The 14,451-nt window shown below is 38.8% G+C and overlaps 4 protein-coding genes across 4 annotated transcripts; 1 reads left to right on the top strand and 3 right to left on the bottom strand.

Annotated features, from left to right (window-relative positions):
• Nucleotides 1-46: 46 nt before the first annotated feature.
• LOC136408470 (sensory neuron membrane protein 1-like) lies at nt 47-1,792 on the bottom strand. The gene is made up of 7 exons (XM_066389456.1): nt 1,552-1,792; nt 1,344-1,501; nt 1,139-1,286; nt 829-1,083; nt 565-776; nt 226-511; nt 47-178 (listed from the first exon to the last, which is right to left on the bottom strand). Exons 1-7 carry the CDS (start codon nt 1,657-1,659, stop codon nt 47-49), a joined length of 1,299 nt encoding a protein of 432 aa, XP_066245553.1. The 5' UTR covers nt 1,660-1,792.
• Nucleotides 1,793-4,328: 2,536 nt separating this feature from the next.
• LOC136408462 (sensory neuron membrane protein 1-like) lies at nt 4,329-7,503 on the bottom strand. Its single transcript, XM_066389445.1, has 10 exons — nt 7,331-7,503; nt 6,974-7,131; nt 6,775-6,919; nt 6,470-6,721; nt 6,206-6,417; nt 6,013-6,152; nt 5,197-5,342; nt 5,015-5,140; nt 4,850-4,955; nt 4,329-4,678 (listed from the first exon to the last, which is right to left on the bottom strand). The coding sequence occupies exons 1-10, from the start codon at nt 7,436-7,438 to the stop codon at nt 4,503-4,505; spliced, it is 1,569 nt and encodes a 522-aa protein (XP_066245542.1). The 5' UTR covers nt 7,439-7,503; the 3' UTR covers nt 4,329-4,502.
• Nucleotides 7,504-10,768: 3,265 nt separating this feature from the next.
• LOC136408488 (uncharacterized) lies at nt 10,769-12,090 on the top strand. Its single transcript, XM_066389480.1, has 5 exons — nt 10,769-10,921; nt 11,050-11,243; nt 11,293-11,378; nt 11,436-11,589; nt 11,864-12,090. The coding sequence occupies exons 2-5, from the start codon at nt 11,066-11,068 to the stop codon at nt 11,929-11,931; spliced, it is 486 nt and encodes a 161-aa protein (XP_066245577.1). The 5' UTR covers nt 10,769-10,921; nt 11,050-11,065; the 3' UTR covers nt 11,932-12,090.
• Nucleotides 12,035-13,827, bottom strand: LOC136408483 (tetra-peptide repeat homeobox protein 1-like). Its single transcript, XM_066389474.1, has 3 exons — nt 13,692-13,827; nt 12,368-12,857; nt 12,035-12,317 (listed from the first exon to the last, which is right to left on the bottom strand). The coding sequence occupies exons 1-3, from the start codon at nt 13,701-13,703 to the stop codon at nt 12,142-12,144; spliced, it is 678 nt and encodes a 225-aa protein (XP_066245571.1). The 5' UTR covers nt 13,704-13,827; the 3' UTR covers nt 12,035-12,141.
• Nucleotides 13,828-14,451: the final 624 nt, after the last annotated feature.

Genomic DNA, 14,451 nt, shown 5'->3' with positions numbered 1-14,451 from the left:
AAAATGCACAATTTTTAGTGCACATCTGCGATGTTATATTGGAAGCTTATACTTCTTCCAGCCAAAATATCGGAAATAAAGCTGCAGGAAGGTTGGAAAAAAGATAAACTTTCTTTGTCTGTTGAAGATCCAGGTTGAATTGCATACGTTTGGCTGCTTTCAATGGACTTCCTGTCAACTAGAAATTCAATTAAAATGAATAATGAAGAACCGAAGACCTCTTACAGGTTCCAAATAGACCCTTATCAAGTGCTTTTCCCTGTCTGGTCGCATTCCTTCGATCAGTTTCATGTAATTTTCGTCGGTGTCCAAGAAGTGAGGTAGAGTGGCGTACAAAGGCACCCCCATGCAGTTTGTTAGATCAAACAACCCCTTTTTCAAGCAAGAATCCTCTTTCCTGCAATAGCACTTTTCTTCTGGTTCGGTGCTTTGATCTCCCAGATTTGATTCGAAGACTGTAATTGGAATTTTCTTGAACACTTTATCGCTGATATATTTCATTTTGATGTTCCTGTATAGATATTTCTTATTTATCAACGCATTGAGAGTTGTTATGGTACGTACCTGCATAAATCTGTAGAAAATGATTTTAGTCCTTCATCTACATTCATGAGAGGTGGAAATATCCAACTATCGGTACCATCATATCTGTTACACTGATCGCTGCCCCAGAAATTAAGAGATTTTTTGCCGTTGAATTCAACCAGTCTCCCCAAGTCTTGGTAATGGGAAATTCCTCGAAGCACTTTCAACCTCGTAGTTAAAGTAGCATTTCTCTTTAAGTTCTTGTAATGACACATAAACTTAGAAGTATTGTACGAAGCTTACCGGTCCCAAAATTGAAAACAAAAACACATTATCCTGCCGAATTTCCAGACCTGGAGCCTGGTTCTTTAGTTGCCCACAAATGGCATTGGGGCCGAACTCCTTGCTGCTGCAATTAAGTTCTACTCCATTAAACAGTACGTCCTTAACTCGAGTGGTTAGGAATATTGTTTTGGGGTTGGTGAAGATTTGAGGGATGGATTTGTTGACTATGGAGAGAAAAACTGGGGAATCCCTTAGGACTGAGTTAACCATGGCCTGTTGTATCATTATTTTGGGGGAGTTTTTCAGAGTAATTTAACGATAAACTTACAACCAGAACTGGATGTATGATAGTGATGTAGTCATCATCTTTAAGAGGGCTCGATTTGTTTTGATTGAATCTGAACACGTCATAAGGAGTGTAGGTAAGACTGTCCTCTGTGTCATTATCCACCACGTCCACTTTTTCCTTAATTTCGCTGTTAATTATTGCACGTTATTGAGTAAAATGATTATTTTACTTGAGTGGCACTTACTCGTACCAGTAGGGCCCCACTTCAGTCACAATGGGCTTTGCCCCATTTTGTATTTCCTCCGGGTTTGTAACGTTGAAAAAGTAAATTTTGAAGTTCAAGGGAAAGGGCAGTTTGAGGTAAATATCGCGCACTTCATTTCTGCGCCTCAGAGCAGTTTGCTGTTGCAAGATCCATAAAATTAAAAACATCGAAATATGCACTAACTTACGTCTTTAATCCCGAATCTCAGAATGGCCCCAAACAGCCAAATCTTCCATAAAACAGCTCCCGCCGCTAATGCCCCTCCCGTAAGGGCGATCTTCTTAGGGGGAGGCATCTTTAACCTTTCAACAATGCTTCAAAACTAATCTTGATGCTAAATTTAACGTAGCGCTACAAGTTTTATCTTCGTTGAAGGTTAATGTCAATCGTTCGAGTACATTAATAATGAGGTAAATTAGAAACATCGTTAAAGGTATAGTCACTTATTGGGCTTTAAAAGACAATTGTGTACTTATAGATATGGGCCGTATCATCAAATCTAAATAATGTATTTCCCTCTGTTTTATTGCGGGTTATTATTGACCTAGAACTGTAATTTGCTGCTTTTAGAGGATGTAGTTTGCAATGAAGTGACCACGCGATCCTTGTTTGCTCTTCAAATCCTATTAATTTTGGGTTTGTCATTCATAATCTCCGGGAGAACACTCCTTGAATCTGGAGAATAGAGCTCCCCTAAGAATGACGTCAAAATAATGTACGTTTGCTTGCATTGACAGGGCTCCACTGCGTTCATTGAATCATTTTGTCGTCACTTTCAGGGAATTTTCTACTCACATTCCAGAATTTCTACTTACATTCTAGAATCTATTAGACGGTATACAGGGTGTTTCCGAATAAAAGCGAAAGATTTTAAGTGGTGATCGCTGAGGTGTTTCTGTAGAAAAAAGTTCGCATAATTATAGGCCCGAACACGTTTCGTTTCCAAGATACAAAGTGTTCAGTTTCTTATTTTTTTATATTTTCTTAAATATTTCAAAAACGTTTTGAAATATCGATACGAAATTTGCGACACGCTATGGCAGGATAAACGTGCAAATTTCTGGATTAGGAAGATTTTCTCTTACATCAGTGGTGTCCGTGCGCTCATCCAGTAGCATATTTTTAATGAAAAAATGGTACACCACTGAGTTTTTCCATTCCACTATTTTTTAAAAATAGTCCATCAATTCTTAAAAAAATACTCTTAGTACTTTGTCGTTCAAAATGCCCTTTTCAAGATAAAAAATAATTTTTGATTCCTGTATCAACCACAACGCCGGTTTAATATTTATTACAAAATTCTAAATGCAAACATTTTCAAGAGCTAATTGCGAAGGTATGTTCGTAAGAAACTATTTTAAAGAATTACCACAGATGTTGAAAATGACCACCCTCAGTGGTAATAGAAGAGTGTATTCGTTTCCTCAGTAATTGACGTATCCGTAGAAATATTCTTGGTTTATTTCTTATTGCGTTACAGCCAGCAATAATTCGATGTTTTAGTTCTTCAAGATTTTTTTAACATCAGATGTTTTTTTTTAATACATTTTAACAAACATACCTTAGAAAAAGTAAGTTTTTTAATTAAAAATATGTCATTGAATGGGTTCACGAACGCCACTAGTCTAAGTGGAAATGTTTTTCCTACTCTAGAAAATGCGCATTTATACTGCCGTAGTGTCTCGCAAATTTCGTGTGGATGTTTCAAAACGTTTTTTAAATATTTAAGAGTATATTAAAAAAAAAATTGAATACTCCGTATCTTGGAAACGAAGCATGTTTGGACCTATGTTCATATGAACTTTTTTTCAAAAATTCTTCTGCAATCACCTTTTAAAATCTTTCACACTTATTCGGAAACACCCTCTACATGGCCATCGGGAGTCGGGGTGTACAGGGCTGGCCGACAAAGGGGCGAACTCTTTCCCTTGGGACATCATGCAACGGTCTATTACTCCGACAGTGGAGCAATCCTACGAGCTGTCTACGTCCAAGAACGTTGAGACAATTTTCAGAAACTGGCAGACACAAAAAGGGTCATCCTAAGTTGGGACCTTGGTCACATTGAAGATGACGGAAACGAAACGGTCGATAACTTGGCCAGGTAGGGACTCTCAATCACGCGTCAGCCGACCTGAACCATGTCTAGAATTAATACGATATATTGTGTCACCTGAAGACATCCTTGGCTTCTAAGGGGAACATTGGGAGTGCTCGTGGCTCAATGCAGACTGAACAGGCTATTATGCAGCTCCTGGCAATGAATGACGTCCGGCTTTGCAAACACTAAGCGGGAAATGAATCCTCATGCCCACTTCTTCGGAGTGTGCCGTAGGTGGACTCACTTTAGGCACCGGCATCGCTTTTCTCTTTCGGGAGGAACGTTTGAATAGCATGAAATACGCTTTTCGTAAAGGGAACGGGCAGTTTCGCAAACGGGGAGCTGGGAATCAATTGGGGAACTCAAAAAGTTCATAAAGATTCTGCTTTATTAAAACACGACAAAGCGGGGTCCTAACGGCGCGCCATTTTAAATCTCCCCTCCATAAGATGGAGACAAAAAATGCAAAATTTTTCTATTCATGTCTCTTTCTATTGTATGGCACTCTAGTGAAATAACACCATAAAAGCATGACAATGACTTTCGTTGTTTGCTGTCGAGCGTATCCCAATGGAGGCGAAATACGCACCAATAAAATCTACGACGCATTCAAATTTGAATTTACCCTGGCCAATAGGACAATTTGTATTAACAGCGGGAAACACATTTGATTTGAATTTTGGCATATAAAAACAGCAAATATAAATAAAACATAATTGTTTATTATTGAAGGAGCTATAAAAACACTCTGATATATTCTATAGTATATTAATCAATAAAAGGCACATTATACAGTATTCATTATGGAACAAATAGTTATATCACACGTTACTGCAATAAGCTATTAATTGCACTTTGCTCAGTATAGGCACATGAAGAGCCTAATTTGACACGTCAGGCCAGTATTAACTATTTTCGTGCTTATAGTCCATATATACGTGAACATTTCTCATAATTATATATTATTCTAGACGGTGTCTCACCAGCTCAAATCAAATATTGTTTTATTGGCACACTCAAATCTAATATCCCATCTTTCAGTACCTTTCCGCATTGCCCTTATTATTACCCACCCCATTTACCTGTCCATTATCGAACACAGTACTTATAGGGCTCTTGTTACCATTTTCTTCCGGCTGCACTTTGTGCACTGAAGTCACTTGTACCGTGGCCTCTTCTGAGTTGAAGAACAGGTAAGCTCCAATACCAAAACCTGTTAAAGAATCGTGCAAATATATAAAAATATATAATACATTACAGAAAATAGCATTAATAGGATTTTATTGCAATGAAGATAGTGATTATTGACGAGCACATTAATAATAAAATAAGGGTTAATATTTTAGGTGGTTTTGACCTACTTTCGATATAAAATGATTCATACCTGCCATAGATGCAACCAAAATTAAATACTTCATCACGCTGACGATTTTCTTCATCAGAAACAAGCTTTTCAACGGTTTCGTATAGGTGTTGTTCAAGTCAATACCCTAAAATCCCCCCCCCCCCCTTTATGCACCTGAATTCACAAACTATCACTTATACTAACTTCTTCCACCCAAAATAGGGGCAATACTGTGGGGGTAAAGTTCCGGAACAGCTCCAATTTCGCTACAGGTTCTAAGGGCATATTGAATTGCAAACGCTTTCGAGCAGACACGGGGCTGCCCGTTAGCTGAAAAAAAAGACATTAATAAGTAATTTCTTTCATGTATGTAGCCGGATTCTTACAGGTTCAAACAGGATTTTAATGGCGTGCTTTTCAGTTTCGGGAGCTAGCCCTTTGACTCCCTTCAAATAACTCTGATCCGTGTCATAAAAATGAGGCTGTGAAGCGTAGATTGGTACTTGCACGCATTTGTACAAATCAATTAGGCCTTAAAAGTGAAAATGAACGTCATGAAGGGAGAATTCTAATGCCAAAAATATAGAATTCGACTTATAAATACTGAAAGTGGAAACTTCAAAATTAGCATTTGATAATTAATAACTGTCTCAATTTTCAATTTATAAGCACCTAATATTAGTATTCTTGTCAACATAAATGCGCATTCGAATGCAAATTCGTAAGTTTAACTAAAAATTGTTGTTTTTACTGTTAAAACTCTCATTTATCACCACTGCGCCAAAGTCCTCAAACCCAATATGTTATAGTAATCTTTGTTTATTATACGAGTGTAGACAAAGACAAAAGCTGTTACATCCATCTTGTCACCCTAAGTAACAAAGTGGATTCTGGACGCAGTTAACATGAAAGTTATGTCTTCTGTCTCCATTTATGACGGTGGATAAAAAAGAATAATGCTATTCAGTTTTTAATATTGTTTTCGAGTCATAGGTGAAAACGAATTGTGGTGGCAAATATGAATTTCAACAGACAATATTAGAAATACTTACTTGATCGTGTTACGAAATGTTTCTATAAAAATTGATCTCTTTCGAATCAAATCTGTCGCTTATTGAAACTTTGAATTCGACGCATTAAATCTTTAAAATTGGCCTATCATTTCGCTTCAAACCGTTTAATGATTCATAATAAATTCCTACCTTTTTTTAGACAAGTTTGAGGTGTAGTACAAAAGCATTTTTCCTCGGGGTTCCTCAAAGGATCACCCAAAGTAGCCGAATATTGACTGACAGGTATTCCATCGTATTTGGTGCGCTTCTGGTATTTAGCCACTAATGCCCTGCGTAATTAAAGTATTGATTCATGTGAGAAAAAGGTTCTTTTGAAGGGCACCTGCACAAATCTGGCGCAAACGAAACGAGGCCGTCTTCTTTCTTCAGCATGGGGGGAAAGATTGTGCCATCAGTGCCTTTAATCGCATCGCACCTGGAGTCATTCCACACCTCCAAACGATACTTCCCATCATAAGTCACAATCTTGCCCACGTTGTGGAAGTCGCCGACGCCTCTGTAGGCCCTAATTTTCTTGCCAGGAGTTGCGTTTTTCTGCATAAAACTTCTTTAAGTATTTACCCTCAATGTAGATAGTGTTACCCACAGAACCCATGAAGGAGAAAGCCAAATCATTCTCATTGAGTTTCGTCAAAGACTCCTCCTGCCTCAGTTGAGCACAAATGGCACTGCCTGCAAAATCTTTAACCCCGCAGTGAATCACAACACCATCAAAAAGAAGATCTTTGGCTTTCACCGTTGTAAAGATGGTGGTTGGATTGGACCAAATCGAGTTGATGGCCTTTCCAATAAGGGTCAAGGCTCCTGGTTTTTGACGAACTACCGTATTGACCATTCCCTTTAGAATTGATTATAGGGTTGGCAATAATCATGAAATTTACTTCCCCATACCAAAATCATTGGATGAGGGACTGTTACTTCCGTGTCGAAATCCACACATCCAGATTCGAAGAAGGATATAAACGTGTCGACTGGATTGTAGCTCATGGTATCATCTCCTTCTATGTCGTTCACGTTTATTTTAGTCTTCCATTCCCTGAAAATTGCCATGCGACATAAACTTATTGGCACTAATAACATTCAATCTTACTGGTAACAAAATGGGCCAATTTCTTTGAGTTCTGGAACTGAGCCCCTATGAATTTCTTCCGGGTTTTCAACCGAAAAGATGTAGACTTTGAAGTTTAGAGGAAATGGTACCTTAAGGAACATCTCCCTGATTTCTTGATCAGGCTTCAAATTGACCATCTAACACATTACAAAGAGACTTATTAAGTATATTGATTAATTTCAGTGATTATAAAGCAAGCATTGGCCATTTGATGGTCAAAGAACACAACATCCTGCAATTTAGATTTAATAATAGAGGATTGTAATTATACGCCAATGGTTCTTATGTAATGTTTCTGTCGTATATAATTTAGGAAATAACGCTCTTTTAACTCACCCCTTTGATTTTGGCTTTAATCACGTTGGGGAACATTAAGAATCCCACCAAGATAATGAGCACAAACGCACATACGGAGCCAACAACAAGTTTCGCGGCAAACCTCATTTTTCTGCTTCAAATCTGTTATTGGCCTTATTTATAATTTTTCTGTACTATAAGAATTACGTTGTGAAGTGTGAAGGTAATGAAGAACGTCAAGAATGGAGAAGTTGAGACTCACTAAACATATCCCCAGTTTCGCCAAATTGATGGAGCTGGGGGTTTTGGTGGGGATTCGCTGCTCATCTATTGGTTTTTCGTCGATAACAATATTTTTCAGCGGCGGAGTTTGTATTGTTTTATTGCATTTATTGCATGTTCGTAAATTCGAGTTAAGTTTGGAATTTCATAGACGTAGGAACCTCGGAGACAACAACATATTTAGAGTTAAGGAACATGCGTCTATGCCTACGTGAGATAATAATAATGCCAGAGGTTTGTGGCGTTAAGAATTACAGTTACAACGTAAAAAATATTACGTTATTTATTGCAATTTACATTCATTACAAGAATAACAAAAAGTAACAATAGATTTTCCTTCGCCATATTGTCAGCAAAGCTAGATTTGAAATTTTTCAAAATGAATTTCTCGCTTGTCACTTGTTTTCGTCGATTTCAATCCGATATCGAGTCTAGAAGAATGATATCAACTGAAAAACACAATATGACTTCAGTCTCAATAGAAAATAAAATGTAAAAAATCAATTGTTAAACCTTAAATTAACCCAGACACGTGCGCTAAAACTATAAACCTATGTGGAAAAATCGTCATAAACATGCTCAAAACTTTGTTAAAACTTTACGAAAGTAAAAGTACTAAAATATATCGACTTTGAAGGGGACATTTCAATTGGTCCACATATGTTCATTCTACCGTATAAGGTTCTTGATTATATGTTTCTCTATAGTTTCAGAATTTTTGTTAAATAATAATATTATAATAGCTTTAGTACAGTTTTTCTCCCCACAAATTATCGAAAAGAAGGTATGAACTCTTGTATAAAACAATAAAATGAATATCTTTCAATGGAGGCATACTTTTTTCTCCTCGTGAAGTTCAATAAATAATCCACAAATGAGCAACCAAGGATAACTGGCGTGGTAAAAAGGTCCTAAATTATTAATGAGAATTAGCCGTTTCAATGTAAATACCGTGCAATTTCAGGCATGGAAATAGTGGAACAATCGTTGGAAAAATGTCTACCCTTTAATTAAATTCTTAGTGGTTGCCCTTCTATTAAATAGGAATAACGGAGAAGGTTGTCTCATAGACATCATTAATTGGGGCACATAAAAAGCATCTACATTTCTGTTTCACTTTTTCACCCCTCGCGTTATGGCAAAACACAGTTTTGAAGGATTATAATCCCAAAAAAGCACGAGTATAATGCGTTGAGACGAAAATCCAAAAACGATTTTTTGGCAGAGGCTTTAAAAGTGTTCCTATTAGTGCGTTTTCTCTATATGGAAGAATGTTATATTTAACGTAAAATGGCAATATTCTGGTAAAACATTTTTTACTCTAGTAAATAGACATTTTCACCCACTGCGTGACATCTTCGTTCAAGTTGATGTCATATCATCATGACTCATTTCTACAAAGGTTATTTCGTAAGTACACATAGTTGAACCGCGTAAGGAGTGTTTTTAAGAAATCTTCGAAAAATTGACGAGAAATCATCACAAATATGAGTGAATAGCATTTTCAATGGCAAATATAAAAATAAATACCAGGAGTAATACAGTGTCAAAGTTAATTTATTTTTGTACGAACCCTCGTAAGTTTTGACACTCGCGCATGCGTGATAGTTTTGGATAGACAAACAGGTATTCATGAAATTGTTTAAAGGCAGCACCAAACACAATATGGCACAATTTTTTAGTATGTTTGCGATTCATTCTATTGCGTTAATGTACTGAAAAAATTAATGTGTAGATACTAATAGTACAATTTTAAATAACAGAGTATATTTCATAGATTGGTATTTGACGGCAGAATTGGCTCTCAACAACCTGACGACAAGGACCTGGCCATCCCTGAATTTGAGGGCTTGGCGGCGAGAATCACCTCGGTCATAGCAGATCACCACCTGAAGCTGTTTCGGCACCAGGAGTTACAACGATGGTGACTCATTGGATCCTAAACATGTCAGGATTCAGATGGAGACAAACCAGTTTCGACCTTTATCCATTCATGGGCTCTCCTCATGCCTTTCTTCCTCCTACATCTCCAAACTATTTTCGCTCTGACCTCTCCCTCCTTCCATATTTTCAAACTTTCACCCCCTATTTCCCCTATCATGAATTTACATTAATTCCAGTACCATTTTCATGGCATCTATGCAATCACTAAAAACTGCAACTTCACTTACTCCCCCCATATTATCTCCTCCACCCATTGCTGAACTCAGTCTATCACTTTACCAACCCCTGTAATTTCCGCGTCCAGTAAAGAATCCTCTTTCAAGACCCACTAACTCTAAAAGAACTCAGATAAGCTACCTTCCATGTCCACTCATCCAAACTACCTTTCTCTCTCTCTCTTCTCTCCCTCTCCCTCTCGTTCTCTCTTATTGGCATATATAAAAATGATCGAGGCTTCCTTTGCATCATCCTCTCCCCACCATACCTCTATGGTACGAATACCTTACCCTCTTTCCACCTGCTTGATCCTAATTACCTCCCCCTCCCCCCGTCCCACCAAATTTCAGAAAGCTCCGCCCCATAGAGGGAAACTCCCAAAATCACTTTTAGATATTATGCCTGTGCCCACCTAATGCAGGGTGAGACCCCAATGGACCTCAGATTAGTTCAGATTAGTATACAAGAGAGTGAAATATTCTATGCCAATAAAGCTTTGGTCGCCATAGAGGACTGTTTCCTGTCCATCCAGTATACGATATGCATATAGTGCTGCTCTAAATTATTACCATTCCTCCCCCTTTATTAACTTTTGAACGAATCATTATTTTTAAAAAATTCAAAAGCAGCATTAATAAGTGAAAAGGTAGCATTTTTGTCCTATTTAATGTTGCTTTTGCATTTTTTAACACTCCATAGATGAAGCTAAAGCTTTTGATAAAACAATCCACATGACCAAGACAAATTGAACGAATAATTATTATTACCGACTTGCAACCTGCAAATTCAAGTTAAGCAAACCATGGTTTAATTGTTAAACAATCAAAGCTGAGTCATCGTTCCATTAACTTCTGGTACTGTTTCGAACTTAGCACAGAAATACGTTTAAGCATTGTGATGGAACCAGTATGGTAAAGAGATTGCGGAATTAAGGTGGTGCTAAACCGATTGTTTAGTTTTCGCATAACAAGATCAATTGCGCTCCAACCTTAAGGCAACATGAGAAATTATGCAACGCTATTGGAGGCTTCGGTACCACTCTTCCTAAAGTTTCGAAAATGACGTATATGGGTACTGTTACAACGTACTGCGTAGCTTCATATTAGGTCAATGGTGATGGTTGTGTAAAGAGACAATATCGTCCGCTTTCAAATACCTAATACGTCTTTAAAGAGATTATCGTTTTCGGTAAGTATCAACCGTTGGACATATTTAGCGTTTACAAGACTTCCAAAAGTTAACAGTTTAAAACTCTCATGCATGAATGCGTTCCATGTATCCTCGGCAGCTTTCTTTTAATTACTTTGCTGTTTCAGGTTCATTCGCACAACAATGGGCGCCCCTGAAATCTCCAATTGCTGCGGTTTCACCCTGAAGCACGGCACCATCGTCATTGGGGCACTGCAAAGCGTGTTCGCTTTCATGTGCCTGATTCTGAGTGCCGCCTATGCCGTGCACCCTCACGAACTGATCGAAATGAGCGATCCTTCGGTAATACCAAAATTGGAAAGTACGTAACAATAACTGGACAAAATGGCGAATGTAACCTTTTTTTTCAGCCCTCAAAGCTATGCTGATTATGTTTGCCGTGGCGAGCGCTTTGCAGTGCGTTTTCTCTGTTATGATTGTTTTTGGAGCTGCAGGGGTGAGTTCAGGGAGACGCAGGTGGATTCGGGGTGTGGAAGAGGTGTTTTGGTTTTAGAATCGACCGGCCCTGTTCATGCCCTGGTTAATTTTCAACCCGATTTGCCTTTTTGTGTATGAAGTGGGCACTTTAGTGGCCGTCATTCACCACACTAGCGAGAACAATGCTCCTTTCATTGTGGGACATATCGTGGCAAGCATTTTGTTCAGCAGTAAGTATATTCTTATCGCCTTGTAAATGCATATTGATCGGAACAACCTAATACCATTACTGAATAATTGCTATTATAGCAAATTGGTTAATGCATTTTTAAACTAATAAATATCACCCTCTGAGCGTTTACTTTCGTACGAACAAGGTCTCCGTCAGGAACGTTTTGGCGCGTCAATATTTAATCCACTGCTGGACGGGAATTTTTCAATTATTTCATTAGGAATTAAAATGGCTCGTTGCGAATTAAATTTAATATATTTGCTCTGTTTCAGTACTGGTGTCATATCTAACTCTGACGGTTTACAGCTACAGGCAGTACTTGAAGCGCCTCAACTTCTGATTACTGCGCTGCTACATTTAGATTATTGTATTAAGACGCAATAGAAAACAAGTCCTGGTGATAATGCAATTTGCGACGATAATATCAAATATCAAAAACTATGTTAATTAAAACTATTTATTTCCTTATTTACAGTAAATAAATCAAAATTTTCACGTATTTGTCCTCTCTTATTAAAGCCCCCATTTAGCTCCCCAGAAAGAGCTCGATTTAATGGTGAGAAATCAGAAGTTTGGAAACCACTGGGACTGGAGCTGGTACTCCGAAGGGCACAGGTCTGGGCACGCCCACTGGTGATGGCACTGGAATTCCCACAGGCACGGGTCTGTCTACGGGCACTCCCACTGGACTGGGGATATCGATGAGGACAGGGCGGTCAACTGGAACTAACCACCAAAGCGTAATCCTTAAAGCTATAGTCGGCATTTCAACGTACCACCAATGGGTTTGTCAACGGGTACAGCGATAGGCCTGGTCACTGGAACTCCCACGGGGCTGTCCACTCCTATGGGCACATCGACAGGAATGGGCACGCCAACTGGACGGTCTACAGGGACGGCCACTGGCTGCGCCACTGGCACTCCCAAGTTCCTGGTGATGGTTGTGTGTGTGTGAGCGTGAGAGTTCAATTCTAAGGCAGGGCCGGCAACTGCGGCGGTTCCCACCAATCCGGTGCCCAATGATCCCAAGCCCAGACCGCCCAAACCGCCCAAACCGCCCAAACTGCCCACGCCTCCTACCCCTAGAGTGCCCACCCCTAGACCACTCAATCCTAGACCACTGCCCAAGATTCCGTGGCCAGCAATTCCTAATCCGGTCAAACCGCGTTTGTCCACCTTTTTCTCTGATTTTTCTACAGGTTTCGATTCTTTTTTGTCGACTTTCTCGGCTGCCAAGGCCAAGGTGGCCAAGAGGCAAAGACAGATCTGCATGGGTAGAAAAGAGCTGTTAAATGAAGGTTAAGATTGAGATGTTAAGTAGAATTAATTGGTGGTGATAATTAATTAAATTTCTGCCTCCGGTAATCCGCACAGCAGCTCATTAATGCGAACAGCAGAAAATTCCTGCACCTCACTCCAAACCTCTTAGGACCATTGACGCGTACACCAAGAGGATGATAGAGGCAGAGCCTCAGAGGCAGATTGATCTATAATGGACCTAAGTGGACAGATCAAAGTCCTGGGAACTTTAACGAACGGGTAATATCCATGGAAAATAAAAACACAGTTTTGGCAGTTTCGTGGTTTCCATAGTAGTTATCTTCCAGGTTAAGTTGCTAGTATATTGACCTAGTGACTCTTAATGCTGCCACTGTCGGAGCCGGAAAGGGCAAACACTTGCCGCCAATTTTTTTAGCAGAATTTCCTATCAACATTTTCCCGATTTGGATGCAGTTGACGGACACGTTGCATGTTAGGTTCATTTAAGAGCGTGTAGCAGAAAATGATAGGTACATATCACGTAGAATCTAATGTTAGTTTTGACATACGGTTCGATGGAACAGTGGTGATGGTTTAAATAGGCAAAATTAAAATATCACTTTGATTCTGCAAGAAATTTGGGTGGTAAAAAGCGGGATATTTAATAGAAAAATTGTACGGAAAATTGAGAAAAAATCACTAAAAAACACCTATTCACTATCTCTAGCTGCATTCTTAAATAGTGGTTGCATTCACCACATTGTCAAAAGCAAAATTAAGATATTCTTGACAATATGGAGTCTCAAAATTAATTGTTAATATTTCAAAATGGATACATACCAAATATTTCATATCGTGTTTATGTTCAGTCACTGTCTGCACACTCGAGGGTGGAACTGTAATAACATGGGTGAGGTTATCTATTATAACAAGAAACCCCCCCTCCTGTCCCGTCCTGCAGTATTGCTAAGAATGCAACCTGCTTGAAGCAAGTTCAATGTGACTACGTACGGATCTAATATCAATCATGCCTTTGTTTCTGCAAGTACATTTTTCTAAACTTAATTCGAAACGAATTTCGAGCTTTTTCGAGGATTGGCTTACATTGGAAATACCTCATTTTAAGGGATGATGCAAGGCCTCTTTATGAAGAGAGGGGTGGGAGGGGGTCTTAACTAAGTTTATTTCGCTATTGAGGTTTCATCAGCCCTTTTTTTTGGAAACGTGACAGTCATTCTGTTTAATAAGTATTTGCATGCGTAAAAGATTTTTTAATTCATTAATGAACGGAATGGGTAAAAAAGAGCCCGATTAAGGAAATGTATGCAAATGCATACCGCGTAATAGCGGGGTGTTGGCATTGCATTGATGGACAATCACGGGTTGATACGGATTACTTTCTCTTCCAACTCTACCCTTAACTCTAGACACTTCTTTGTTTGAATTCCGAAAAAAGAGCGTCATTGAAAACGATCGTTCGTTGCCGGTACCGGTTTCTTCAGCGATTGCGGCGCAGGCATAAACACAAGAGAGAAAATTCAAATGGGTGTCTTTTAGTATAATTTTCCAGCTGCGGCTGCCGTTTCAAGGATTTATGAAA

The sequence above is a fragment of the Euwallacea similis genome, chromosome 4 (assembly GCF_039881205.1).
Source record: "Euwallacea similis isolate ESF13 chromosome 4, ESF131.1, whole genome shotgun sequence".
NCBI classification, from domain to species: Eukaryota; Metazoa; Arthropoda; class Insecta; order Coleoptera; family Curculionidae; genus Euwallacea; species Euwallacea similis.
This window is presented reverse-complemented; position numbering and strand designations above follow the sequence as displayed.